At 47.9% G+C, this 26,171-nt stretch overlaps 1 protein-coding gene and 1 long non-coding RNA gene across 3 annotated transcripts; one reads left to right on the forward strand and one right to left on the reverse strand.

The window, feature by feature from the left end:
* On the forward strand, positions 1 to 24,730 carry LOC129387249 (uncharacterized). The gene is made up of 3 exons (XR_008614500.2): positions 1 to 277; positions 22,242 to 22,388; positions 24,652 to 24,730. It is a non-coding gene; the product is annotated as an uncharacterized lncRNA (long non-coding RNA).
* On the reverse strand, positions 12,022 to 18,992 carry LOC126540467 (uncharacterized). 2 transcript variants are annotated; one of them, XM_050187285.3, is made up of 4 exons: positions 18,833 to 18,992; positions 14,256 to 14,306; positions 13,919 to 14,064; positions 12,022 to 12,435 (listed from the first exon to the last, which is right to left on the reverse strand). In XM_050187285.3, exons 1-4 carry the CDS (start codon positions 18,930 to 18,932, stop codon positions 12,091 to 12,093), a joined length of 642 nt encoding a protein of 213 aa, XP_050043242.1. In that variant the 5' UTR covers positions 18,933 to 18,992; the 3' UTR covers positions 12,022 to 12,090. The 2 variants fall into 2 exon arrangements, with proteins under 2 accessions (XP_050043242.1, XP_054932026.1); XM_055076051.2 differs by lacking the exon at positions 18,833 to 18,992 and adding an exon at positions 18,009 to 18,108.
* Positions 24,731 to 26,171: the final 1,441 nt, after the last annotated feature.

Genomic DNA, 26,171 nt, shown 5'->3' on the forward strand with positions numbered 1-26,171 from the left:
GAGCGTAGAAAAGCTGCTGTTCTGCATAAAAGGATGGCTATTCTGTAAGGAACGGACCAGGTAATGCGATGTGCCAGCAGCCTGCGGCAAGAGTGGCTGGCTAGCCACTGGCCTTTACTGCAGCTTCCTAGTGTTCTTCCGGCCTGCTGTACACCTCCACTGCTGCTGCTACGTCTCGGTCAGGTACAAGCTACCCTAAAAGGGGCTGGACTCCCGGCTGCCACACACAGCGGCCACAATGAGAACCGCCACGGCAACGACGACGACAGAACGGCGAGTAGGTTGGTCTATGTGTGCGCATGCGCGTTAGGAATTCCAGACATTCCAAACTATTACAAGTGTCATTGCTTTGTTGGTTGTCGGGCGTGTAAATTGTCGTGTCTGTGGAGTGCAGTCTGTGTTGTCCGTACGAAGTACCTGACCGCCGCGTCCATTCTTAGGGTTCCTGAGCCCACATTAGCTATCATAAGACACGCTAGCGAGCCTGCCGGGATTGGCCAGTGACATCCCCAACGCCGGCCGGCTTTCAGGTGTGTGCGCACAACACAAGACGAACGACGTGGATTTAGATAAGTTACCGGCTGCGGCAGCGCACTTGGGCTTCTCTGGCACGGAACTTTGCGCGTCGATTGAGCGAGACCAGGCTTGGTAGAGGTATGAATGAGCAGCTGAGAGAGAAGCCAAAGACGCATCACAAAGGCAGCGCTTAGCCAATGTGAGAAAGCGGTTAGCCGACGAGAGGCAGCTACAACTCCTGCATCTGAAGCTCAAGCTTCCACAAGGGGTTCAGGCAAAGGCATCTACCGTTACAGCACTCGTAACATCGGCGAACACTGCACGCCTCAATCCCCAAAAGTTACTGCCGCTGTTGGATGAGCTGCGCGATGACCTCCATGCATATTTGCAAAGATTTGAGCGCGTAACTGCCGGGCATTACTCGCCAAGAGATAAATGGGGTGTCGCAGTAAGCATCTGTCTAACTGGTGAGACGCTCACTATCATTGGACTTAAGGCTGCTGAGGACTCCCTAGACTACGAGACAGTGAAAAAAAAGAACATTGCTTCAGCGCTCCAGATTCACAGTCATGGATATAAAGATAAATTGCGGAAAGCCCAGGCAGAAGATGGTGAAACAAGTAAGCAGTTAGCCGCAAGAATCTCAAGCTACTTTGACAACTGGATCGAAATGGCCTATGTTCTTAAAACGTTTGATGGTGTTCGCGATCATGGTATAGCTGATCAATTCTCCCATTGCTGTCATCCGAAGCTTGCCATTTTCCCCAAAAAGAGGGAATGCAAAGTCCTTGCATCCGTTTCAGACTCCGTTGACCGCTTTCTGAAAGCCCAGAGCATAACCAACATTGGAAGAGTCAAAAACGACGCAAAGAATGTTAATAAACCCGGTGATGCACAACAGAACCGCCGAGTTGCTTCCTTTGTCCCCGCAAAGGACAGGATTTGTTTTCTTTGGCCAAGTCGACGAAAGCGACATGCGCTGCAGCTGAATGCCGCAAGGAGCGCGAGAAGACAACTATGTTCTCAGTCGACAACATGCCAGTGGTCCAAGAACGGGTGCTTAGACAACTAGGGCAAGCCTTTAGAGACACTGGCAGCAACGCAACCATTGTACGATGTGATTTGGTACTCGATCGATGCTTGACCGGGAAAACCAGAAGAGTTGTGCTTTTTACGGGAATGCCAAGGAACTAAACATCCATTACCCTCGCCCTACTTCTTTGGAGGTGTCAATGCTTTATGCATGAGTAATCCCCAGTAGGATCTCGTGCTTGGCAATATTCCAGGGGTCTAGCAGCCGCAGGAGCCAGACCCTGCTCGGGAGTACCATGAGGAGATGTGTCCCGAAATAAGTGTTCAAGGAAACCGCCGGCATGTAGGGAACAGTCAGCCTTGGTATCTGCCCTCGCCCGGACACTGGGAAAGACAGATACTATGACGAAAGCCGCATTAGTTGGTTCTTTTTAAGTTGCCCGAGTCCATCTAGCGGAGAAACAGAAGTAGGATCCAAATCTGAAGACGTGGTTTAATAAGATTGACAAGCACTTGCACTCCAAGGAGGACATTACGCACCATTTTTCGGAATAGTCGAGTTTGCTGTACCACCGTTGCCATCTTTCTGCGGGAAGAAACTTTAAACGAGTTGTCATGCCAACCTCATTTCGACAACATATTTTGAAAGTGACTGACGAAAGCATAATCTCTGGTCAGTAGGGCGTCCAATGCTCTACATACAGTATCCTCGGAGATTTCTACTCGCCAAGGATGCATGAAGATATCAAACGGTTTGTCAAGTTTTGGGATATATGCCAGAGGACAACGCCAAGAGAGAAAGTCCGAGTCGCTCCGTTGGGCAGCATGCCTCTCATGCCAACACGGTTCCAGATAGTAGCTGTTTACATGATTGGACCGTTATCTCCCCCGAGCAGATAAACGAAATCGCTACCTGCTTACCCTAATTGACTTTGCTACTCGCTATCCAGATGCAGTAGCACTCACCAACATCGACGCTTTCAGTGTCGCCGAAGCCTTACTTGAAATATATTCCAGAGAGTGCCTTCCCCGAGAAATTGTTGCCGATCAAGGTTGAAGTTTGACGTCGGAAGTGTATGAAGCAAGTGAGCCGACTACTCTCTGTCAAGTTTTTCCGTGCCACTTCGTACCATGCCATGGCCAGTAGCCTGGTCAGAAAATTCAACGGCATGCTGAAAGTTATACTAAGAAGAATGTGCCAGGAGAAGCCATGGTCGTGGGATTGCTACATTTCTCCTCTTCTCTTCGCCTATCGCGAAGTACCACAATCTAGTTTGGGCTTTTCGCCGTTTGAATTATTCTATGGCAGACACTTACGTGGATCTTTGATTGTTTTGAAAGAGCTATGGATGAAAGACGAGATTGATGATGAGGTCCGAGCAACGTACGCCTACCTTCTGGACCTTCGGAGCCGACTCGAGGAAACATTTGACCTCGCTCACGAGGGGCTTGGTAAAGAACATAAAAGGCAGAAGCTGTATTACGATCGTAAGAGCAGACAACAAAGACAACTACCCGTTGACAAGGTTCTCAGTGTTTTACCTGCCGATTCACATAAGCTTCTCATACAATGGTAAGGCCCACTTAAGGTCGCTGAAGTTAGAAACGACAATGATAACGCCATTAATTTAGGTGAAAAGATCAAGGTCTGCCGCTTTACTATGTTGAAGAAATGCGAGGAATGATAATTCATGTCTACTCCTCACGTCTAGAAAGAGTTCTCGAAAATATTTAGGAAGAATTCCAGAGGTTCTCAACCTTACAAAGAATTATCTTTTGTTATTGTTCGTTTTTTAACATACTAAATGTCCTCATTAAACCACGTACTAAATTGTTGTGGCGCTTCTCGTGCATTTCATGCTGTGCGGTAAAATATACATTTGGACCTATAGAAATTTCGCACTCAATGTGAACTTTTATGCTCAATGTGAACAATGCGAACGCGCCTGCACCACTCCGCCTGCCCTACATAAGAATAGTTGCGGGCAACGTTCTTAAGTGGGGGATTCTTGCCGTGGTGTGGATTGTACGGCCGCAATGAGGCGAAGAAGGAAAGGCAGTGATGATGTAGTCTGTGTAGCCGTGACGCGAGGGTGACAAACCCCTGGCCACGACCGCGAGAGCGGCGTGCTGCTCGAGCAAATCGAGCATGGAAAGACTCGGACGGCAGCTCGGTGGCCGGTGGTTCTAGTCGCGACCTTCTACAACCGGGCGTCCTGCTGTAATGCGGACCTGGCGAGGCCGATGTCTCGCTCTGCGCTTGCTGTTCACTCAGCGACCGGTGGCCTGCTGTCGTAGCGGCCTGGTGTCGTATTTGAACTGAAGGCCTGATGGCCAGTGGTGTTCGTGGCGTGGGACCAAGGAAGCACCCGCCTGCAGATCAGGTGATCCGATGTGCCAGCAGCCTGCGGCAAGAGTGGCTAGCGAGCCACTGACCTGTACAGTGGCAGTCTGGTGTTCTGCCGGCCTGCTGTACACTTGCGGTACAAGCACCTCGGCAGGTGCTGCACTCTCGACTGTCTCACAGAGCGGCCACGACAACAACCGCAACGGCAACTACGACGACACACTGGCGTTTAGGACACTCTATGTGTGCTTAGACGCGTTAGGAATTGCAGAGATCCCAGACTTTTGCAATTGTCATTGTTCTCTTGTTTGTAAAGTGTTAAATTACCGTGTTGGCTGAGTATAGTCTACGCTATCCATACAACACACCTGACTACTCTGTCAATTGTTAAGGATCGTGACAGCGACAGTGACAAGAACTTTATTAGAATGTCCTGAGGAACATGATAGGGGGGAACCGAAGCCTCCCCAATCAAGTTGGTGGCTCCGCCCACGACGGCACAGGGAGGTGGTGACTCTCCGCGACGTTGCGGGCCCTCTGGACGGCCTGTACTTGGTTCGCGACATCCGAGCTCTTCAGTAAGGCGTCCAACTTGGACTTGTATTGAAAGTCGGAGCCCGCGTTGTACAGGCACAGCCAGAGCATGTTGCTGAAGGAGCAGCATGCGTGACCGCATTTGAAGCACGACTGCGGGAAGTTCGGGTCTATCCAACTAAGCGCTCTGGGGGTGAGGTAGGACCTGCTCTGTAAGAGCCTGAAAGTAACAGCCTGGGCCCTATTCAGTTTCGGGCTGGGGGGAGGAAATTCCCTCCTGCTGTGCCTGTAATGTGACCTAAGTTCGTGAAAGGTGGAACGAAAATCTTTGAAGGGGCAATCCTGTCGGAGAGCCGGACCGTTAGCTCGGGCACCGTTTGTGAATTCACACGCCAGGCAGTTGGCCCACCCGTTAGGGTTGCAACCCGCTTGGATAATTATATCGTTCACGTGGGCCGGGAACGACGCTATGGTTTCTTCTCCAGTTTCTTCTCCCTTACTAATACGAAAGGATCTGTTGACGATGCCGGCTGCGTGTTTAGAAACTAGAGCCGACGAGAAAGCCCGGACCGCCGTGCGCGAGTCGGATGAAATGATCATCGGGCTTTTTGCGGCTTGAAAAGCCAAGGCTATCGCGGTTTCTTCCGCCTCATTCGTGTGTTTAGTGTAGATTGACGCGGCGCTGATAAGTGTTCCGCGCGCTTTAACGACCGAGATCGCAAACCTGCCTTCGCTGACATATTTGGCGTCGGCGTCAACGAAGAATACATCTGCCCTGTAAGGATCGATTCGTCGAAGAATGGTTCTAGCCCGCGCACTTCTGCGACCTTCATTATATATTGGGTGGATGTTCCTCGGTACGGGCTCAACCTTTATACCTTCCCGGGCCAATTTAGACAGGGGGTGTCTGTAGAGCGGTGCCATTATAGGGAGTAGACCAGCTTCATCAATAATCCAAATTCCCGGCTGAGTTAACGAAAGCCTGGAGACATGTGCAATAAACTGTGCTTCAATTAATTCGTCTATGGTATTGTGAATTCCGAGTTCCGGACGTTTTACCATGGTAGCTGATTGTGGAATACCGAGTATTCTTTTGACGCTGGACCTAATGAGCGTGTCGAGTTTGTTCTTTTCGATTTTGCTCCATTTGAGGTAGGGTGCCGTGTAAGTAATATGACTGATGAAGACAGCTTAGAAAACCCTGAGTAGGTTCTCCTCCTTGAGTCCCCCCCCCCCCCCCCCCCCCAGTTTGCTTGCGATTCTAGTTATGAGTCTTAGTATATTTTTCGCCTACGCGCCTAGCTTGGTTAGAGCTTCTACATTACAGCCTTTGGCATTGATTAAAATTCCTAAAATTTCGATGGAGTTCACCCTCTGAATGGGGTGCCCTTCTCGTGTTGTAATTTTGACTGGCAGCGTTTCCAGAGGCTCGAGGTTTCTAACGCCCTGCCTCGACTGTCTGTAGAGGAAGAGTTCGGATTTGGTCGGTGACAGCTTGACACCCGTGCATGTAAGAAATTCTTCCGTTACATCTATGGCCGCCTGGAGAGGTTGCTCTAGATCGGCCAGAGATCCCCCCGGAGACCAGATTGTTATATCATCTGCATAGATTGCGTGGACTATTTTTGGGAGTGTGGCCAGCCTTTCGGAGAGTTTATGCGTTGCGATATTAAATAGTAGCGGCGATAGCCCTGACGTTTTCCACACTTGACCAGTTCGTAAGGACCGCCCGAGATAGTGCCCAGTCGAAGGAATGCTGTCCTTTCCGATAGGAACAACAGAGTGAAATTAAAGAATTTCCGCCCTAGGTTGAGATGGGAAATTTTGTTCATAATATGTTCGTGAGCCACCTTATCAAAGGCCTTAGCGAGGTCGAGTGCAATGATACCTCGTACCTGCCGCGTCTCGTTGTCGAATATGGATCTTTTCAGGAAGAGCATAGCGTCCGGTGTGGAGAGTCCCTTTCTAAAACCTATTAGATTATGTCTAAATAGTTCGTGGTTTTCTACGTGTTCGACGATTCGATTGTATACTGCATGTTCAGCCACTTTGCAAATGCACGATATTAGAGATGGGACGCAGGTTGTTTATGTGCGGAGGTTTCCCCGGTTTGGGGATGAGCACCACCTTGTCCGTGCGCCATTCCGGCGGGACCTGCCCCGAGCTCCACACCTCGTTCATCTCTGCCGTTGGGATTCCGATGGCCTTGTCGTCCAAGTTCCGGAGGAGATTGTTGGTGACCCCTTCTGGCGCTGGAGCCGATCTTCCATTTAAGTTGAAGAGTACGTCTCTGATTTCTGAAATTGTAAAAGGTCCGTCTAATTCTGGCCTGTCTAGCCCCGTGAAACCCACCCTCGTCCCAATGCCTTGCGAATCTCCTTCCTTGACAGGTAGGTAAGTTCGCGCCAGGTCGCTGATAATTACATCGTTTGTGAGGCCCGAGGTGACCCGCTTATGTTTGAGCCTATCGACGGCGAGATTTAACGCATTCCGGCGCTGTTAGCCGTTGAGGAGGCTTTTAAGCAGATTCTACTTACTGCCTCTTCTCATGCGACCCTCCGCTTCGTGGCACATCTAGTCCCACTGCTGCAGGGCCAGCTGTCTGGAATAGTACTCGATTTCCTTCTTTAGTGACGTTAGTTTTTTTCGAAGTTGGCGATTTAATTTCTGCATTTTCCACCTCTTTACAAGAGCGTGTTTAGCCTCCAGGAGGTGCGCCAACCGCGAGTCCATTTTGGGGGTTTCAAGTTCTGTGCTGATTTCATTGGTCGCGTTTTTGACGGCCTGTTTAAGATTGGCAATTTGTTCTTTGAAGGGTTCGCTTGAGGGGGCCGTTTCGGCTCGAATTTTCCGGAAAAGATCCCAATCGACGTACTCGTATTTCACTGGAGGTTTGGGTTTGACCTGCACCACGATTTTGAGAACGTAGTTGTCACTACCCAAGTCCTCCTGGAGATTGTCCTACGTGCCCTCGATATTTCGGAAGAATGTGAGTTCTGGCACTGTGTCTCTACTGAGCGAATTACCCCTTCTAGTGGGAAACCTAGGATCTGTAACAAGCGTGAGGTTAAAGTCGGCTGCACACCTGGCTAAGTTTCCGCCCTTCTTGCTGTTAAAGCCGTATCCCCATTCTGCGTTTGGAGCGTTGAAGTCCCCCGCAATTAAGAGGTGCTAGTTTCTGGCTGCCCTGATTGCGGAATGGAATAGTGCATTAAAGTCCCTGTTCTTATCTGCAGGCGAACTGTAGACGTTAAGAATAAAGACATTCGCTTTGCTCGATCTACTGGGCACGAGCTCGATCAGTTGTGCTTCTAGTGCGCTCCGATATTTTGGAACATGATGCTCCACAAAGGAGACGCTCTTTTTAACTAAGGCGGCGATGCCTCTCCTCGTTTCGCCTTTGTACGGTACTGCGCGATACTCCGACAGAGTGATCTTCTCCACGAGCGTCTCCTGCAGTAAGATGACCTGTGGCTTGTCTGTCACCAATCTAACGAGCTGACCTAACGGAGCCTTGCACCTCTGCAAGCTAGCGCAGTTCCACTACCAAGTTTTAACGGTATTGTTATTTGCGATCGCCATATTGTTTACTGTGAATTTTTTAGAAATTATTGGCGCCATCGTCGGGATTTGATCCGGTCGGGAGCGGTTCAGTATGTGTTGTTTGTCTACTTTTGGGCTTATCCCTAGCGTTACTCTCAACACTATGGTGGAGAACATTTCCATAGTCCTACTTATGGCCTTTCTCAATTTACCCTCGTTTTTCACGAAGGAAGCCGAGGCGGCGGACAGGGTCTCGTTAGCCTCGGTTATGTCGCCCTCTGCTTCCTCCTCCGTGTCGCTAAAAGGTTCCGGGTTGAGCGCCTTGCGTTTCGACTGCTCGGCTAACGGACTTCGGTTACTGTCTCTAAACTCGTGCCGGTTTATGAATGTTCCTTTCATGCTGTTAAAGAATTCCTTAAGCTCTGCGACAACCTGCTGCTGCGAGTTACGTCCTCATGTCGCCTTCTCTGCCCCTTCGAGATGGTCTTTACGTGGTGTCCCCAATTTGCGACGCCATCCTGGCACGTCAAATAGCACTACCGAGCTCAAATGTAACTCTTACCAACAATCGAGCGTGGCTTCCTCTTCTGAACTTAGGTTCTTGTATGCGATTGCTTCCTGTGGGTGTATCTCTCGCTGTGCTATCCCCTTTGGAAGTCTATGGAATAGCTGCTCTTTTGCCTGAACCATGAGTTAACACTGCTGCACCTTCTGTCCCTCCTTTTCCACGCAACGGCAAGGTTACGCGAATGATCGCTACTATTCTACGACCTGCTTACGCTGATGCAATTCGCCGCATTCTGTTGTCCTATGAAGTCATATTTGATTTCGACAATCGCCCACTAGATCGAACCCGTGCCGTCACCCATCCAATCCACACTAGTGATGCTCCTCCTATACACCGGAGGGCGTACCGTGTGTCTGCTGCTGAACGCCAGGTCATCCAAACGGAGTAGGACAAATGCTCTCCAAAGATATTATCGAGACTTTCTGCCGTCCGTCGGCGTCACCTGTCCTTCTGGTTAAAAAGAAGGATAACACCTGGAGACTTTGCATCGATTACTGTCACCTTAATAAGATTACCAAAAAGGACGTGTATCTGGTTCCACATATTGATGACGCACTGGACTACTTACACGGTGCCAGTTACTTTGCGTCGATTGATTTGCGCTCTGGCTACTGGCAAATCGCAGTGGATGAACGAGATCGCGAAAAGACCGCCTTCGTCACCCCAGATGGTCTCTACCAAATTAAAGTGATGCCCTTCGGACTGTGATGCTCCTGCTACCTTCGAGCGCATGATTGACTCTTCTGTGCGGATTCAAATGGATCATATGCCTCTGCTACCTTGATGACGTCACTGGTTTTTCACCGACGTTTCAGCGCCACGTCCACCGACTCTCAGCTATCTTTGCTGTTTTTCTACTAGCTGGCCTACTACTCAATGCTGCAAAATGCCATTTTGGCCACCGCCAAATACGAGTACTTGGTCACTTGGTTAACGCTTCTGGCGCCCAGCCTGGTCCTGATAAAGTTCGTGCCATTGTTGAGTTTTCACTTCCGCTTACTTCTACCGATGTGGGAAGTTTTCATAGGGCTGAGTTCCTATTTTCGGCGATTTATACAGAGCTTTGCCTAAATCGCTCGTCCTCACACTGACCTCTTCAAGAAGGACGCCACTTTTTGCTGGGAACCCGACCAGGCTGCAGCATTTTCCGCGCTTATCAGTCGCCTTATCAATCCACCCGTGTTGGGTCATTTTGATCCGCATGCCTACACTAAAGTTCGCACTGATGCAAGCGGCCATGGCATTGGCGCTATCTTGTCCCAACGACAGCGGAACACCAATCGCGAGATCGTGTATGCTAGCCGTCTTCTTTCAGCACCAGAACGCAACTATTCCATAACATAACGTGAATGCTTGGCCCTTGTTTGGTCCAATGCTAAGTTCTGCCCTTACTTGTTCGGTGGACATTTCACCGTCGTGACAGATCATCATGCCTTATGTTGGCTATCCTCACTCAGAGACCGGACAGGCCGTCTTGGCTGCTGGGATTTACACCTGCAAGAGTACGCCTTTCCCGTGTCCTACAAATCTGGGTGGATACATAAGGACGCCGACTGCCTCTCCCGCTATCCTGTCGACCCATCTCATGGCACCGAAACCGAGGCAGATACCTGCGTTTTGTCGATCTCCGATTTCTCCCGCTTCGCCAACGAGCAGCGTCGTGACCCACATTCGCGATCCATAATCGAACGCCTTACTTCGGAGCAACAGGAGGTTCCCGTCCATATGTTTGTTCTCCAGGACGGGACTTTATACCGATGCAATATGGATCCACATGATGCTGAACTGCTTCTCTTCGTTCCCCAGCATCTGCGTTCGGCAATTCTCTCGCAGCTACATGATGTGCTCACCACTGGGCATTTGGTTGTCTTCCTTATGTACGACCGTGTGCGCAGGCGATTTTTCTGGCCTGGGCTATGTCGCTCCGTTCGCAGCTACGTCGCTGCCTGCGAACTTTGCCAATGCCGCAAGAAGCCTTTATTGTCTCCCGTTGGGCACCTTCAGCCTATAGATATCGCCAGTGAGCCATTTTTCTGCGTCAGCCTGGACCTCCTTGGCCCATTTCCAACTTAAACTTCGGGTAACAAGTGGGTCGCCGTTGCGACAGACCATACCACGCGTTATGCCATAACGGGAGCCCTCCCTACGAGTTGTGCGACTGATGTGGCTGATTTTCTCCTCCATCAAGTGATCCTACATCCTGGTGCCCCACGTCAGCTCGTCACTGATAGAGGCCGCTGTTTTCTTTCCAAGGTTGTCGACGACCTTCTTCGCTCTTGCTCAACGTCCCGCAAGTTCACAACGGCTTACCACCCACAGACAAATGGACTTGCCGAGCGTCTCAACCGCACACTCATGGACACGCCCTCCATGTACGTGTCCGATCATCACCGGGATTGGGACTACTCCTTACCCTTCGTGACGTTTGCATACAATTCGTCGCGTCACAATAGTACTGGTTATTCTCCGTTCTGTCTACTGTATGGCCGTGACCTACTCCTGCCTCTTGACTCGCGGCTCGTGTCCGATGCCAACACTACTGCGCTCTACGCTCACGACGCCATTGTTCGCGCGGCCACAGCAGGTCGCATTGCCCATGATCGTCTTCTGGCGTCTCAGACTATCCAAAAGCATCGTTACGACAGTTGTCGTCGGGACACTCATTTCAGCCCTGGGTCACTTGCCCTGCTTGGGTTACCCTCCCGTCGCGTCGGCCTCTGCGAAAAACTGCTGCAGCGATACGTCGCGCCGTACCGAGTTTTTTGCCAAGTCACCAGCCTCACATATGGGATATCACCTTTGACTACGACGTCTTCCATCCCCCCCCCCCCCCCCTAGAATTGATAGCGCGCACGTTTCGCGACTCAAGCCCTATATTTCGCACGCCGATTCGACGCCCTAAAAAGCATCGAGACGGTGCTTTTGCCGCCGGGGGTTAATGTCACGTACGTGTTTGTGCCGCTGTGGACAAAATGCCGTTGGCAATTGAAGAGGAATGAATGAATGTGTGGTTTTTATTGGCGCAAAGGCTAGGCATGTCCAAAGAGCGCCACGCCAGTGCTAGTTATTGTTAGTGATAGGTGAAGAGGAGGTTGAAGTGTCTCGAAGATCGGTTGATGGTGTTAACCTGGTCAGTGAGCTACACCCTTGTAACTGTATATATTGTAAATACATATATTTTCTCCCAATAACAGTTTGGTGGACGTGAGGGGTAATCTCGCCAAAAGCCGGCCCTGGATCTTCGCAGCGAGCGTCACATCGTTTCCTGCTGTTATGGCTACTGACGCTGCTTCCGCCGCTCAGACACCAGCGGAAGTTTGACTAGTTTTGCTATATATTTCACTCTTGCATACCTGACCAAAACAAATAGCCAAAAAGGACCTAAAAGGCAGAATTTTATTTTTTTCTCTCAGCAGCGGGACATATCCCTCGCAAAGGACCTAGAAGGACTATAGTCGGAAAGGACCAAGCAGACTCAGTGTGATGTTTTTCGCTCAGTGGCGGTACATCCTTGTAGTACTTTATTCGATTTGACCCATTAAGATGCACTTTATTCTTTCCAGTTTTGCATTGAGCTCAGCTTGAAAACGTTGGCGCAGTACTCAAAGTTGTTCTTCTCAAAGTCTGTCAGCCCATTTTCGATTACAATGTTTCCGCACAGTTGGATGCCTCGGTCGATAAACTCCTGGCCGATGTCAGTGATGTCATCTCCGAGAACCTTCATGAAAGCACCGAAAAGGTTCATGTCCTCGAAGGCAGTCCTGTTTTGATTTCTTAGAAGGATGGCTTCTATGGCGTCGCGCGCCAGCTGCATCTTTCCAGGTTCGAAGGGATCTAGGTCTTTCACAGCGTCGAGGGCCTCGGAAATGATGTCCTTATACTTGCCACACAGCACCTGTAATCACGTTTACTGAAGTTGAGGTGAAGCGCGCGCAATAAAGCGAGCAATTATAAATTGTAACCTAAGTCACAATCGCCACTACATTTATTTCCTAAAAATCTATCTAAATATGTCGCTGTAAAAAAGTTATCCTAGGTGTCTGCCGACTGCTCTGCATTCTCACAATATCCTACTTTGAACTGCCAAGCAGTTTATATCGTATCATGTTTAGTAATGTAAGTACTTATCAGCATTGGCAGGAAACTAGCCTCGGTAAATAATGAACATCTTATGTGAGCAGTTTTGTACCATGTTGATTATTTTAGCCAAAGCCTCTTGTCGCGTTCATAATTATGCAGCCGGCATGAGTGGCTCAGTGGTAATCAGCCTTTCTCGAGCATCAGGCGTGAAAATGAAGACATCATTTTTTAGCGATTCGTAACTACGACCATCTGTTTTTCTGTAAGAGGGTTATCTGTTTCTTGCCAACCAAATTCTATTATTGGTGCTAAGTCATTTTAAAGTAATGGTCGTACTTGAAGTAGCTTATGTGTTGTGCGCACTAATTTTAAAGCGTGCTCTTCGTGGCATTTGCTACCATTTATACATTCCAGGAGGGCGACCAGTGAGCAATCGCGTCGTCAGTATTGCGGTCGTCATCGTGCTTATCGTCATTCCCGTACCTTTATTTCTCGCCATCAATGTTCATAGGGCTGTACGTTGTTCATTTGGATTGTAGATGAAACGATTCTTTGATTGCAGCTCGAACAGTGCTTAACATTAGCATTACTCCAACTTCGGATAGGAAGCTAAATCATTTAGTCTGACGCAAGCTAAGACAATGTCGATACCATCGCATGCGCCTAGAAAGTGAACAAAATATGGTCCTCCATTCACAAAGCTTCTATTTAAACGTGCCTTTTCACTGACGAGCGCTAGCACTCCTGCCACTTAGATGACAACTGCTGCCAGCGGCTCAACAGCCACTCTTTGGAAGGAAACCTTTTCCTGTGTACAAGTACAAAGAGCCGGTGGCTCACGATGGCTAGATAAAGCAGCCAAATAAAATATTGAATCACTTCAAAGCGACTCCATATTTTGACGCATATTTGCCCCACTTGCTGCGATTCCTAGGTTTTTGTAGTGGGTAACAAAAGGCGCCGTCTTATTTTGTTCTGTTATTTTGTCTGTTTTTTATTGCAGTTAACGACCTTCCTAGCCCCAGTAATGGGCGAGTGAATAAGAAAAGCTTATGCTACTGTAACACATAGGCTACGCTTGTTAGGTGACTTGCTTGTGTACAATTGTCTAGTTAAATGTCCTCGAACACACGAACAGCGAGTAACCCCCTCGACAACCAAACAATTGTGTACTAATACCAGTTACGGTGGAAATGTTCGCAAGATCTTATGCCACATACCCGCAGCCGAATCCCCATGTCAAAACCAGAAATTGGCCGCTACTCAATGATGCTTGCATTATAGGCGACCTTACTCACCTCATCGTCAACGTTTGACTGGTTTCGAAGGACGACCATCATCCTTTTACTGAACTCTTTCATAACTTGACCAATTTTCTGCGCTTCTTCACCCATGTCGTAACTCGCCTCAGTGAAGTTGGTAACAGTGGTGTGCCCGTGAACACCTGCGTCAGTGCAGAGGAGACGATTTATCGGTTTAACAAGTACTGATAATTTTGACAATATCTGAACACATCCACACTTTTCGTTAGCGTAGCATTTGTTTTTAAAGATTGTGTTGTGTGTTATCATCGTTGAAAGCAAGGCGTTTATAGCGCAGTCTTTTATGGTATTATAGCTCAAAATTATGACTCACCAATGGTCAGAAGAAGAATTGCACACCAAGTAGATCGAAGATGCATTTCGCCTAGACGAGAACAGAAAAAAATTAACATGCAGAAATTTCGAGAGCAGGAACCTGGCTTCATCCACTGCATTAAAATATACCAAATATTCCCAGCTTCCCCTAGAACCACAGCAAAATCTACGCGTAAAACACTGGTAATCTTTGCCTAAAATATAATGCTGTCGCGTTCATTTAAATGTTTCCTAATGAATGAGGACTTGTTGACAGTGAACGTTACTAAATATCACTTGTACAGTTGTTCGCTTAAATAATTTTTTGCATCTGACACTTCTCTGATGTCTCCAGAAAACAAGCTAAAACTGGCCCCAAAGAGAATTTCCGGTGATCCATTGATAGCTCCTAGACCATCACCCGAGAGAAAAAGAGCATGTGTGCTTTATGTCACAAAATATGCATGCCCTCTATTTTCATCCGATGAAGCGCGTTTCGAAACACACCTACGCAAAGCCTAGTTTCTTGGCTGTGCAAATGCTCATTGACCAGCTCATCTGCCAGAGTTGCTTTCGTTTTCTTATCTTGCTGCAAAAACGCTGCATTACGTCATCGCCTAGAAAGTGGCATCATGACCGCTGCGTCGCGTGCTCTCTGGACGACCCTGAGTTGATGTAGAAGGTCTGAGTTCCTGAGCATGGAGCTCCATTCCTCTTCGGTCGTGCGTTGATGACACTGTAATCAGGGACACTGCCAAAACGTGTGATCTAACGTAGAAGCGGCGCCACAATCTGGCCATGTTGGATCAAGGCCTTCGATAAACTGGCTGTATGAAGAAAGACTACCGTATGACGTGTTATGAAACCTGCGGAGAGATAGAGAGAGACGAAAGGGTCGGAAAGACAGGGAGATTAGCCAGTGTAAATACCGGCTGGCTACCCTGTGCTGGGGAAAGGGGTAAAGGGAATAAAAGGAGAAGGAAAAGAGAAAAAAATACAAAAAAATGCACACAGTAACGGGATGTTACGCGCAACAATAGTCAAAGGCGTTCGCACAATTCCCATGTCCTTAAGAACTTGAACAATGCCCTTAAGGCTTTTAGTGCCGAAACCCATCTGGATCAGTGTCCTACAGCTTTCTCTTCTGTGAAGGGGCGATTGTCCAGTTTTTCGAGCACGGTCACGAGCACTTTTCTTTGCACAATGCAACGTGGACCGTCACAGAGGAGGTGCGCCATCGTCTCTTCGCAGCCACAGGTGTCGCAAGCAGGGCTGTCGGCCATTCCAATGCGGTAGGAATAGGAGTTCGTGAATGCCACGCCGAGCCATAGGCGGCCCAGAAGTGTTGTTTCCGCTCGTGGCAACCCTGGTGGAAGGCGGAGTTGCAAACTTGGATTCAATCTGTGAAGACATGTGTTCGTTTATTCACTGGTGTTCCACAGAGTTAGCGTAAGCTCGCGTGCGAGGGAGCGAAGACTTGTGGCTGCATCTGTTCTTGACAGCGGTATGGGTACAATCTGGGCACCATCATGGGCCGACCGGGCAGTGTCATCCGCACTGTCATTTCCCGAAATTCCACAGTGACCCGGTATCCACTGGTAGTTGATGTTGTGTCCCTTGTCGATTGCGTAATGGTGTAGTAGTCGGATGTCTGCGACTAATTACACATTTGGTCCGTGGTTGAAAGAGGACAGCAGACACTGAAGAGCTGCCTTTGAATCACAAAAGATGGACCATGAATGTGGTGATTTGGGACCAATAAACTCCAGAGCAGCACGGATAGCTGGGAGTTCTGCAGCCGTCGATAAAAAACCTGCGGAGGCTCGATGCCTGTGGTCTAGAGAGATTCTTATGAGGAAGGTGGAAGACCCTCGAGCCCTACTGATAATGTCTGAAGATATCATTAAAAGTGAGGAGAACGTCTCTAAGGACCGCTTGATTTTATTCCGAAAATCGCCCAGGCTGCCCAGCTCGGTGAGTTAGCTCGGGCGCTCAGGTGTGGGCGATCTCGTTCAGGTTGGCCATGGATACCACATGTGATCCGAGGTGAGCCGGAAACCAGATCATTGTGTGAGGAGAAATATCTCTAGTTACTTTAGCTGATACCGATCTGGACACAAAGGCCCTGACTACTACTCGTGAGGCTGTAGATATTGTCACGGTGCCACGAGAGGGACAAAGACGACGATCACCAACAAGACGAAAGAGACGATGTAGTGGGGCCAACCTAACGTTCGGCCATACTGGTTGCTTCCGGCCATATCTTCTGCAGAGTAAACACGGTCCCATTAAACCTTATATCTCTGCCATTTTCATTTTTGGTGGAAGTGCGGGGTATTGAACAAGACAGAACTCCGCAGCCGGCTTGTCCTCGGCCGTCCTACCATGCTGACAGACGACCAGGCCGCTGGGTTAAGCACGGCTTCAGCACTCGGCACAGCCAGGCCGCCAGCATCCACGACACCGCAACCATCCGTCCTCTTGACCCATCCGCGCGACCCCGCCACCTTCTCTGGTAACGGCACCAACAAAGTCGACATCGAAGAATGGTTTGACATATACGATCGCGTCGCTGCACAGAAATGATGCTCGAAAATTTTGTCTTCTACCACCAGGGACCAGCACGCACCTGGTATGACACACACGAAGAAGAGTTGACCAGCTGGGACGTATTGAAGCAAAAACTTCGCGACCTCTTCGGTAACCTCGCTGGTCGCAAGTGCGCCCGCTGCAAAAGGCCTATCCTGTCGGGCTCCGACAGCTACCGAGTCGTACGTTGCGTACATCCTTGAAATCCTAGCTCTTTGCCGCCCAGTCGATGCGAATATGCCCAAGGCAGACAAAGTGAGGCACATTCATAAAGTAATCGCCGATGATGCGTTTAATTTGCTCGTTTTTAAAGACTGCTCGATAGCAGATGAAATTATCCGTGAAGGCAGATGTTTCGACGACGCAAAGAGCCGTCGCATTGCTGGACAGTTCGTGCGGCTTCCCAACACCGCCGCTACGTCGTCATGCAAAGACACGCATTCGGCTCTTCAATCGTCCACTACAGATAGCGTTCTCCGAATTGTGCGGCGCGAAATCGAGGCTGCGTCGCCATCTTCTTTTGCACGGCCTTCTGAGGATACGCAAGCGACGATCGCCCTCATCCACCCACTTGTCCGCGAACAACTGGCCAACGCAGGAATTCAACCTGTGTGCTCCATCACACGCCTTCCGGTTAGCCCTGCCCCTCTTCATCGATCTCTAACGACGCTTCGATGCTATCGAGATCCAGCACAATGACGAACACCAGACGACAAGCCCATATGATTCCATCATAGCGTCGTGGGGCACATTTCTCGCAATTGTCGCTATCGTCAGCCCTGGTTTTCATGCTCCACGTTCTCCTACCGCCACAACAACTAGCGCCATTCATTTCATGCTCTAAATGACCGGATATACCGCGACCGCGGCTCTTCTGCGTCGCCCAGACGCTCGAGCCATTCGCCGTCACCGCACGATCATAGGTCCGGCTCACCCCTTTCTCGTCGTTTTTCATCGCCTCACCCTTCTGTGCGCTCATCCCCAGAAAATTGACGGATGCAGCTCCCGGAGGTCACGCTGCATTGGACTCTCTTCCCGCAAATCCTCTTCTTGCCTTGCCGACAGATCAGAACCTAATCGCCGTGGAAGTTGATGCCCTGCCTGTCACTGCCCTGATCGGCACCGGCGCACACACCTAGGTCAGGAGCGCTGATCTCCGGAAGCGGCTCCAGAAAGTACTCACTCCTGCCGAGTCCAGCGTCGTACGAGTCACTGACGGGGAACTCCCGCTGTGCTGGGAATGTGTGCCGCTCGTGTCAGCGTCGCCGGTGAGCACACATCTTTATTGGTCCATGTACTTGACCAATGCCCGCACGACGTCATCGTTGGCCTTGATGTTTATCTTCCCACTCAGCTATAATTGACCGCTCACTTGGTATAGTCAAACCTGATTTCGCTGATGTTACCCACCTTACCCACACCGTACCGATCCAGCTCTGTTGCGCCGACTTTGCTCGTCTATCTCCGCAGGTACTGACCTGTATCACTGCTGTGCCCAACCCCTGTGTTTCGGATGGCGACTATGTCGTCACTCCCTGTGTCAGTGCCTTAAATTCGCACGGTGTATCGTTTCCTCACACCATAGTGAGCATGTCGGCTAACAAAACCTACTTTCTGCTCCTCAATTTCGGCTTCTGCCCTGAGGCACTCCCTAAAGGGATCTCGCTCGCCACACTGTCGACGTCGCACAAGTACGACCTTTCTTCCCACTCGCATCTTCCGTCTTCCCCAATCTTTTCCACCTCCTGTAATTCTCATTCCATCACATCGCGCGACATTACCAAGATGATAGCCCTGGACCTTATCCCCAGACAAACCGACGATGTTCGTCATCTGCTCACATCTTATTCCGACATTTTTGATTATGACAGTCGGTCTTTGGGACAAACCTCCCTAGTTCAGCATCGCATACATACCAGCGATGCACCGCCTATTCACAGACGGACATATCGCGTGTCACACGCCGAACGCCGAGTAATACAACAGGAGTTTGATAATTATGCTTACCAAGGGCATTATTGAACCATCGTCGAACCGGTGGGCTGCTCCTGTTGTATTTGTAATAGAAAAGGACTACAGCTGGTGATTCTGTATATATTACCGCCATCTAAACAAAATTACAAAGAAGGATGTCTATCCACTGCCACGCATAGACGACGCATTGGATTGCCTACAGGGTGCGGTGTATATTTAATCGATATGCCTGCGCTACCGTTGCTGGCAGATTGTCGTAACCGATTACATGAACCGTGAGAAGACCGCATTTGTCACGCCAGATGGCTTTTATCAGTTTGGAGCCATGCCATTCGGCTTGTGAAACTCTCCAGCCACCTTCGAGCGCGTGATGGAGACGCTCTTGCAAAGGTTTAAGTGGTCTATATACCTTTGTTACCTCGACGACGTCATCGTGTTCTCACCGACCTTCGCGGCACACCTGGAACGCCTTTCGTCTTTCGTGCTACTGGGCAACAATTAAATTGTTCGAAGTGCTACTTTAGTCGCTGCAAAATTACTATCCTCGGTGATCTCGTCGACTCATCTGGCGTCCGCCCCGATCCCGCAAAAGTTCGTGCTGTTCTCGATTTTCCTTTGCCACCTGCACTCTAAAACCTAGGGAGGGTATCGCAGGAGGGAAGCGGCCGATGTACCCTTCAAAAAGTTGTTTTACACTCGCAAAATGTCGAGGGGAGTGAAATGCATTGTTCACTCCGTGACCAAAGAGAGAGTGAAATGTGCTTTTCACTCTGCCCTTCAGAGAGAGAGTAGAATGCCCGTTCTACTCTTGCGCCAATAGAGAACAAAACGTAGCGTAATCTTCCGCTTCAACTGTTGGAGGCTGGCCCCGAACATGGCGATGTATCACTCAAGCACGCTGAGCGAAGAACAGCCAGCCACAATTCAAAGGAACGCGCAGCGAGCGCGCTATTTTTTTACTTGGAGTTGCTCCCCCGCATGCGCGATCAACATCGCGGAACAGCACAGCACCGGAGAAAGTTGATCCGTCCAGCGAGCAGCAACGAATGCCATCCAAGGGATACCGTGTGTCAGCCTTCTCGCGGCGCCGCGAAAACACGACAGTCGTTCGTCATTCGTTGGATATACCAACAAATCCTCCACGGTAAGTGAATACTAACTTAGGTGCACATTCTGCTTATATGACATGATATCGCCAGGAAGTCGTCCTGGTACTTAGCCGACGCGATTGACAACAGACTAGGCAAGCGCGCTATGTCTCTCGGATGTCAATCGAAAAAGCCAGTCGTCGCTATAACTGCATGTGATTTTATCACTTGTCGCTATCCGTAAGAGCTTTGAAAATTGCAAACGCTGCCAGACCCATGGTATGTTTAACAAGACGTGAGGTGAGAGCCCTTGATTCCGAACCTATGTGGAGCATGGTTAGCGTGCGTTTTGTGTGTTTGAATTTATTCAGTTTGGCAGTCAACTGTGTACGGAGCGCTGTTGAAATAAGGAGTGACATAACAGAATGCGTCATTTCGCTGGCGGCATGCTTTCGTTATAAATACGCCGCGCGCTTGAGGGTGTCTAGCCCATGGGTAATCTGCAACCACTGAAGTTACGTGCAGCACCAGTGCTAGTTAGGCACTTTGCCGCAGGCATTCAGCTGCATGCGGCATGAGGTCAATTGGGCGCGTTATCTTGAACTTACTGAAAACGCATGCGGAATCCATGTTTTATGCTGAATAATGTATAAATCCCTTATAAGCAATCTTGCGCGCGACAGCTACAAGCACTGCGATGGAGATGGCTGTCACGTTCGCTCGTCGCCTGTAAATCGTACTCCGTGCGAGCGACAATTTTGAGCGACGCCTCCCCGGTTTTGCCGGTATGAGGGCTGCAAACACGCATCGAAACTGGCGTGACGCGTGCTTAAGTAATATAAGGTGATATATTTTACTGTAAAAGTAGCCTCAAATTGCCTCCGAAGCCTCAAGTAGCCTCCGAAGGTGTTGCAGTAGGTTCTTATCCATGCGCGTATAAAAATTCAATCGTTTGCTCGTTCCGCGCGACAATCGGTAGTATTTGAGCAATGTACACTCATCCAGTTCCGGCTTCGCGCTAATGGCTAGTCGCTCATTGCATTTCTGGAAGACGAGCGATGATTTCTAGATTTTCAGAACCGAGCGATCTGTCCAAGCGGCAACCCGTTTTGTCGCTCGAAGCCGTCGCTCGTCGCCGTCGCGCACTAAATCGCTCTCATGATGCTTAGCTCTAAGACTGATCTGTTTTTGCTCAAGTTTTGAAATGCTGTGATTGTATGTCTGATTCGATGTCTCCTGTTGCGGTTTTCGAGCACGGTGTGAATCTGAAAGGTTACTTGTGTCTACGAACTCAGTGAATTGTCAAGCAGCGAGTTATGCATCGGCATCGAATATAACGGCTGCTGTGTGGAATTACAATTGCAGGGGTGAATGATGGGGTGAAACAATAAGCATAAGCTTATTGTTTTGGACATGCCTGTGCATTTGCTAATATGAGTTGGCGTTTCAGACTTGTGTGATATGAACAGCTAAATCACCCTTCATCTGAGGCTTGCAAGCGTAATGTGCGCATCTTGATACTGCATGGCAGATCAAAATGTGTTTATCGCTTTAATATTTTTAGTAGAGAAATAAAGTTTAAAAATAAAACGTTGCTTTTATTCCGTGTTACCAGTCATCCGTCGTACACAAAACAAAGAGTTGGTCCAGCAAACTAATAACGGCGGTCTAACTGCAACTTTTACATGCCGTCAAGTATCTAGAATGCTAGATTTTAAACTGCAGCAGTAGTCGAGTCTGTGAAAAATGAACTCCATTGCGCACCTCATAAATGAAAATTATTTCATGCCTTTTAGTAAGCTTAGATGGAGGCAGCAGTGAACTTTCTTGTTATTATTGAAATGTGGGTAAGCTTACCATAACAAGCCTTGTTGCCCTTTCGTATAGGCACATCCAATCATATCCATTGAGCTAGAGGGACCATATTTTCATCCCTACTGAGCATCATGTTTGCAGATATGATCCTCATATTATGGCTTGAGCAGTGTCACAACCAGAGATGGTGCGGGGGGCACACTGGGCACGTGCTTAGGATGTGTCACAAGTGGTGTTTGCGACACACCAGACTAATGACAGGCCTATGACATCTGACAATGACCAACATTCTATTTATTAGCAGGAGTATTTTAACATGAGTGCGGAATGAGGATGAACTGTCGGCTATTTCTTTTTTGTTTAAATCTAAAATTTGAAGTTAGTTTGCCAGTTGACTGTTGCAGTCATTTAGATGTTTCGCATGCATTTCAGTAAGAAGACTAAGAGCTAAGACTTTCTTTTAGTGCCATGACCTTGACTGTCTTTATGTTGTTTTACACCATATCCTCGTGTTGACATTTGAACAGTATATTTTTCAGGCACCCCCTTTATATAACGCAAGAAGGCAGCTGCAAGGACACAAGGATGTCAAAGAGCAAGCCCAGCGTGACTTCACGTATTGCAGAGGAGCGCACACCAAAGAATCAAAGTGCATTGTCATGGAATTTGGAACAGAAAACTACAATGTGGGTATATTGGGCGTACCATTTGACTAAATGCCAACAAGATCAAAATACAGTATGTCACACCAAGATGAAAATTCTCACGATCTCTAGGACGTGGTATCTTAACGTGGTATATTTATGTAATTTCTCTGATGGGAAAGTCAAAAACAAGTATGCTCTCTGGAGATAAACACATAGGAACAAGTGTCATTGAAAAGTTAGAAATGCGTTTTAAAAAATCTGATTAGTTGTGAGAAGTGACTACTTTTCGTCTTGCCTGTCAACAGATATAACCACGTGACAAAGAAATGGTGGTACAACGAAATCGCATATGGGCTTAGTGACATGATACCACTTGCAATGCGCATGGTGCCTGTGTTCACTGTGAAGAGCAACAGCTCATGCTTGGTTAAGTGCTTACATACATTTAACACCTTTAGTAGCTTACATTGAACAGCATGTGAATGCATGTGTGTAAATAAAAACCACTGTGATTCGGTATTTTAAATGCTGACATATAGCAGGCAGATTTTCATGTCTTCGTTTTATATATTTCTTGCACCTAATATTAGAGTTATGGCTTGCTTTTAGGTCCCAGAAAGGGAAAGCATTGCGGGAAAAGAATCCCATGTTTAAGAAGTCATTATCGCTTACGAGCATGCTCCCGAAACCAGTTCATTAGAACCACTCGTGCCTCCCGAAGCGAAAGCAAGGGGCAATTAAGGCCTTTCACTGCGTACACCGTGGTGCACACCCTGCGTCTTAGAAGCCGGAGAGTCACTTGGAATCGAAAATTATTTTTAAGATATAAGATTGTGGTTTCTCCAATCTATTTGCCAACCAAGTATGCTAGTGGAGGTAGAGATTCGTTCAATGTAAAGGACTGAGAGAATCTGAGCAGAACACTTGTTCATCAATTGGCGGGTGTGAAGATACAGTGTTAAGCAAAAGCCCCTTAGTTTCATGGCTTCTGTAGACAAAATTCTTCTTGACTTAAGATGGATTGCACAATGAGCCGATGTATGTTTCTTCCTAGACACATATGTACTTCTTTTGAGGCGCAGATTCTGTGAAGTGCGATAATTTTTCTTTAGCGCATCCTAACCACTTCAATGGGAAAAAAGCTTTGGTTTCAGGTAGTTGGTTCATTGTGCAAGCATATGCATAGTTGCATGCAAAATACGCGTGCATGGAAGGGATCTGTGAAACAGGATGTTGCCATTTGTTTGTATTTTTTGTGCACTTCCCTGCATGCACTTATGCTTATGTCACCTATGATGCTTCATATTCATCACATCTGATTTTTGGTTCACATATGAAGCCATGCTATACTTTAGGTAGATTGTATATTCAACGAATCACAATAATTGATCATGTTTTTATGCAAGCTGCTCCTCAGAAGTATAGCATTCTTACCTTGATGGAGATGAAAAGCTACCTAATGGGACAAGAAATTTGATGCGCAAGCTTTTAATATCAATGCTCCTTGCAGGTTTATACTCATTTGATACACCCTGAATATCGTAAATTAAATTTTATTTATTTGTGAGAGTGTAACGTATGAATCCCAACAGCACCAGGAAACTACTTTTTTGAGGAGGCCCACCGTATAGGAAATATAATGCGCCTCTGTACCGGTTTAAGACCCCGCATGATATTGCTGCAGAACCACGACAACAAACACTTAGAAACAATGGGGTGCAGCCCATACATGAATAACATTATGTGAAATATAAGCAAAGCCAGCTAGACCTGCGGCCTCACGTGACAATATACAACACATTTCTAAACGCACTGTACTCATAGTCAGGGACATCCGTATGCTCTTAGAATATGGCATACAAAAAAAGTTTCTTTGCACAATTTATCTACATTACCAGCCCCATGCTTAACAGCTCATATGGTAACCTCGGCCATATAAGTGCACGCGTTTTGTGGCAGAAATGCGTTTGCTGGCCAGTAAATTGGCACATATTTCTCTTCAATCATAGTGTCAATACTTTGTCAGCTCGCACACGTTTGTTCTATGTTTAAGTTCCATTGCATACCTTATTTTTGCAAAGAAGGAGCCAATTAAATTAAATGATATTTCTACATTGTAATACTGGTGAAACTTCAGAGAATACATTATGTTTTATTACAAGATGTGTTCTGAAGTTCACGGGCATAATTGTAATCTGATATTATGGGTTGGCCAGTATATTTCTCAAATTATTATTCAGTTTGTCTTGTGACTAGTCAATCAAGATTTTGACCTTTTAAGAGAGAAACTGTTTCATTTCAGTAACTTGGCGACCACAGATTACATCCCATTCACCAAGCATAAGCGCAGAAGCTTCGTATGGAGGAATCAAATACTTCCCACATGTAAGTATTGCGAGTCCCTTCAAACGGGACCGCGGATCTACATCGTGATTTCATACTATTGGGAAGAGTACTAGCCCTCTGTTCTGAAGTAGTATACGCACTTTGTTTGGGCGAGTAGAAACACTCGGTTTGGAGAAGAAGTGCTCCGTCTGGGGGTGTACCCCTGTGGGCAGAGCATTACACCTGTGGGGAGAGTATTAGTACTCTGTGGAAGAGTACTAACACTCACTGAGAAGAGAGCATTAGCACTCTGCGAAAGAGTATAGCACACCCTTGCGATGGAGTAACGAAACTCCGTAAGGAGGAGTTTACCTACTCTCTCTCTCAAAGAGTGTCGTTCTACTCTCGAAAAGAGTGAAATATGGGAAAAGCAGATACTCCCTCAAAGAGAGTGCCCGGAACCTTGTTTTCAGAGTGTGTGCTAAAGACGTCTGCAGCTTTGTAGGCTTATGCTCTTATTTCCGTCGACTTGTCAGAAATTTTACGTACATTGCTTGGCCTCTGCCTGAACTTCTGAAGAAACGCGCCCCCTTTTCAGGGGGTTCTGACCAGCTGCTGTGAATCTGCTGTTACTTGGTCCTCCCCACCTGTCTTCCCCCTTTGCATAGCTCCCAAGGCTTTCTTTACTAGTTCCGGCGTTACCAGTGGGACTGCGAATTCGTCTAGACTATTCTCTCTTCCATTATCGTCGTGGGTGCCACTGGTACTGTATAAATCTCTATAGAACTCCTCAGCCACTTGAACTATCTCATCCATATTAGTAATGATATTGCCGTCTTTGTCTCTTAACGCATACATCTGATTCTTGCCTATTCCTAATTTCTTCTTCACTGCTTTTAGGCTTCCTCGGTTCCTGAGAGCATGTTCAATTCTATCCATATTATGCTTCCTTATGTCAGCTGTCTTACGCTTGTTGATTAACTTCGAAAGTTCTGCCAGTTCTATTCTAGCTGTAGGGTTAGAGGCTTTCATACATTGGAGTTTCTTGATCAGATCTTTCGTCTCCTGCGATAGCTTACTGGTATCCTGTCTGACGGAGTTACCACCGACTTTTATTGAACGCTGCTTAATGATGCCCAGAAGATTGTCGTTCATTGCTTCAACACTATGGTCCTCTTCCTGAGTTAAAGCCGAATACCTGTTGATCTGGAATTCCTCTATTTTCGCTCTTACCGCTAATTCATTGATCGACTTCTTATGTACAAGTTGCTTCCGTTCCCTCCTCAGGTCTAGGCTAATTCGAGTTCTTACCATCCTATGGTCACTGCAGTGCACCCTCCTGAGCACGTCCACATCTTGTATGATGCCATGGTTAGCGTAGAGTATGAGGTCTATTTCATTTCTAGTCTCGCCGTTCGGGCTCTTTCACGTCCACTTTCAGCTATCCCGCTTGCGGAAGGAAGTATTCATTATCCGCCCATTATTCCGTTCTGCAAA

This window comes from Dermacentor andersoni, chromosome 2 (assembly GCF_023375885.2).
Source record: "Dermacentor andersoni chromosome 2, qqDerAnde1_hic_scaffold, whole genome shotgun sequence".
NCBI classification, from domain to species: Eukaryota; Metazoa; Arthropoda; class Arachnida; order Ixodida; family Ixodidae; genus Dermacentor; species Dermacentor andersoni.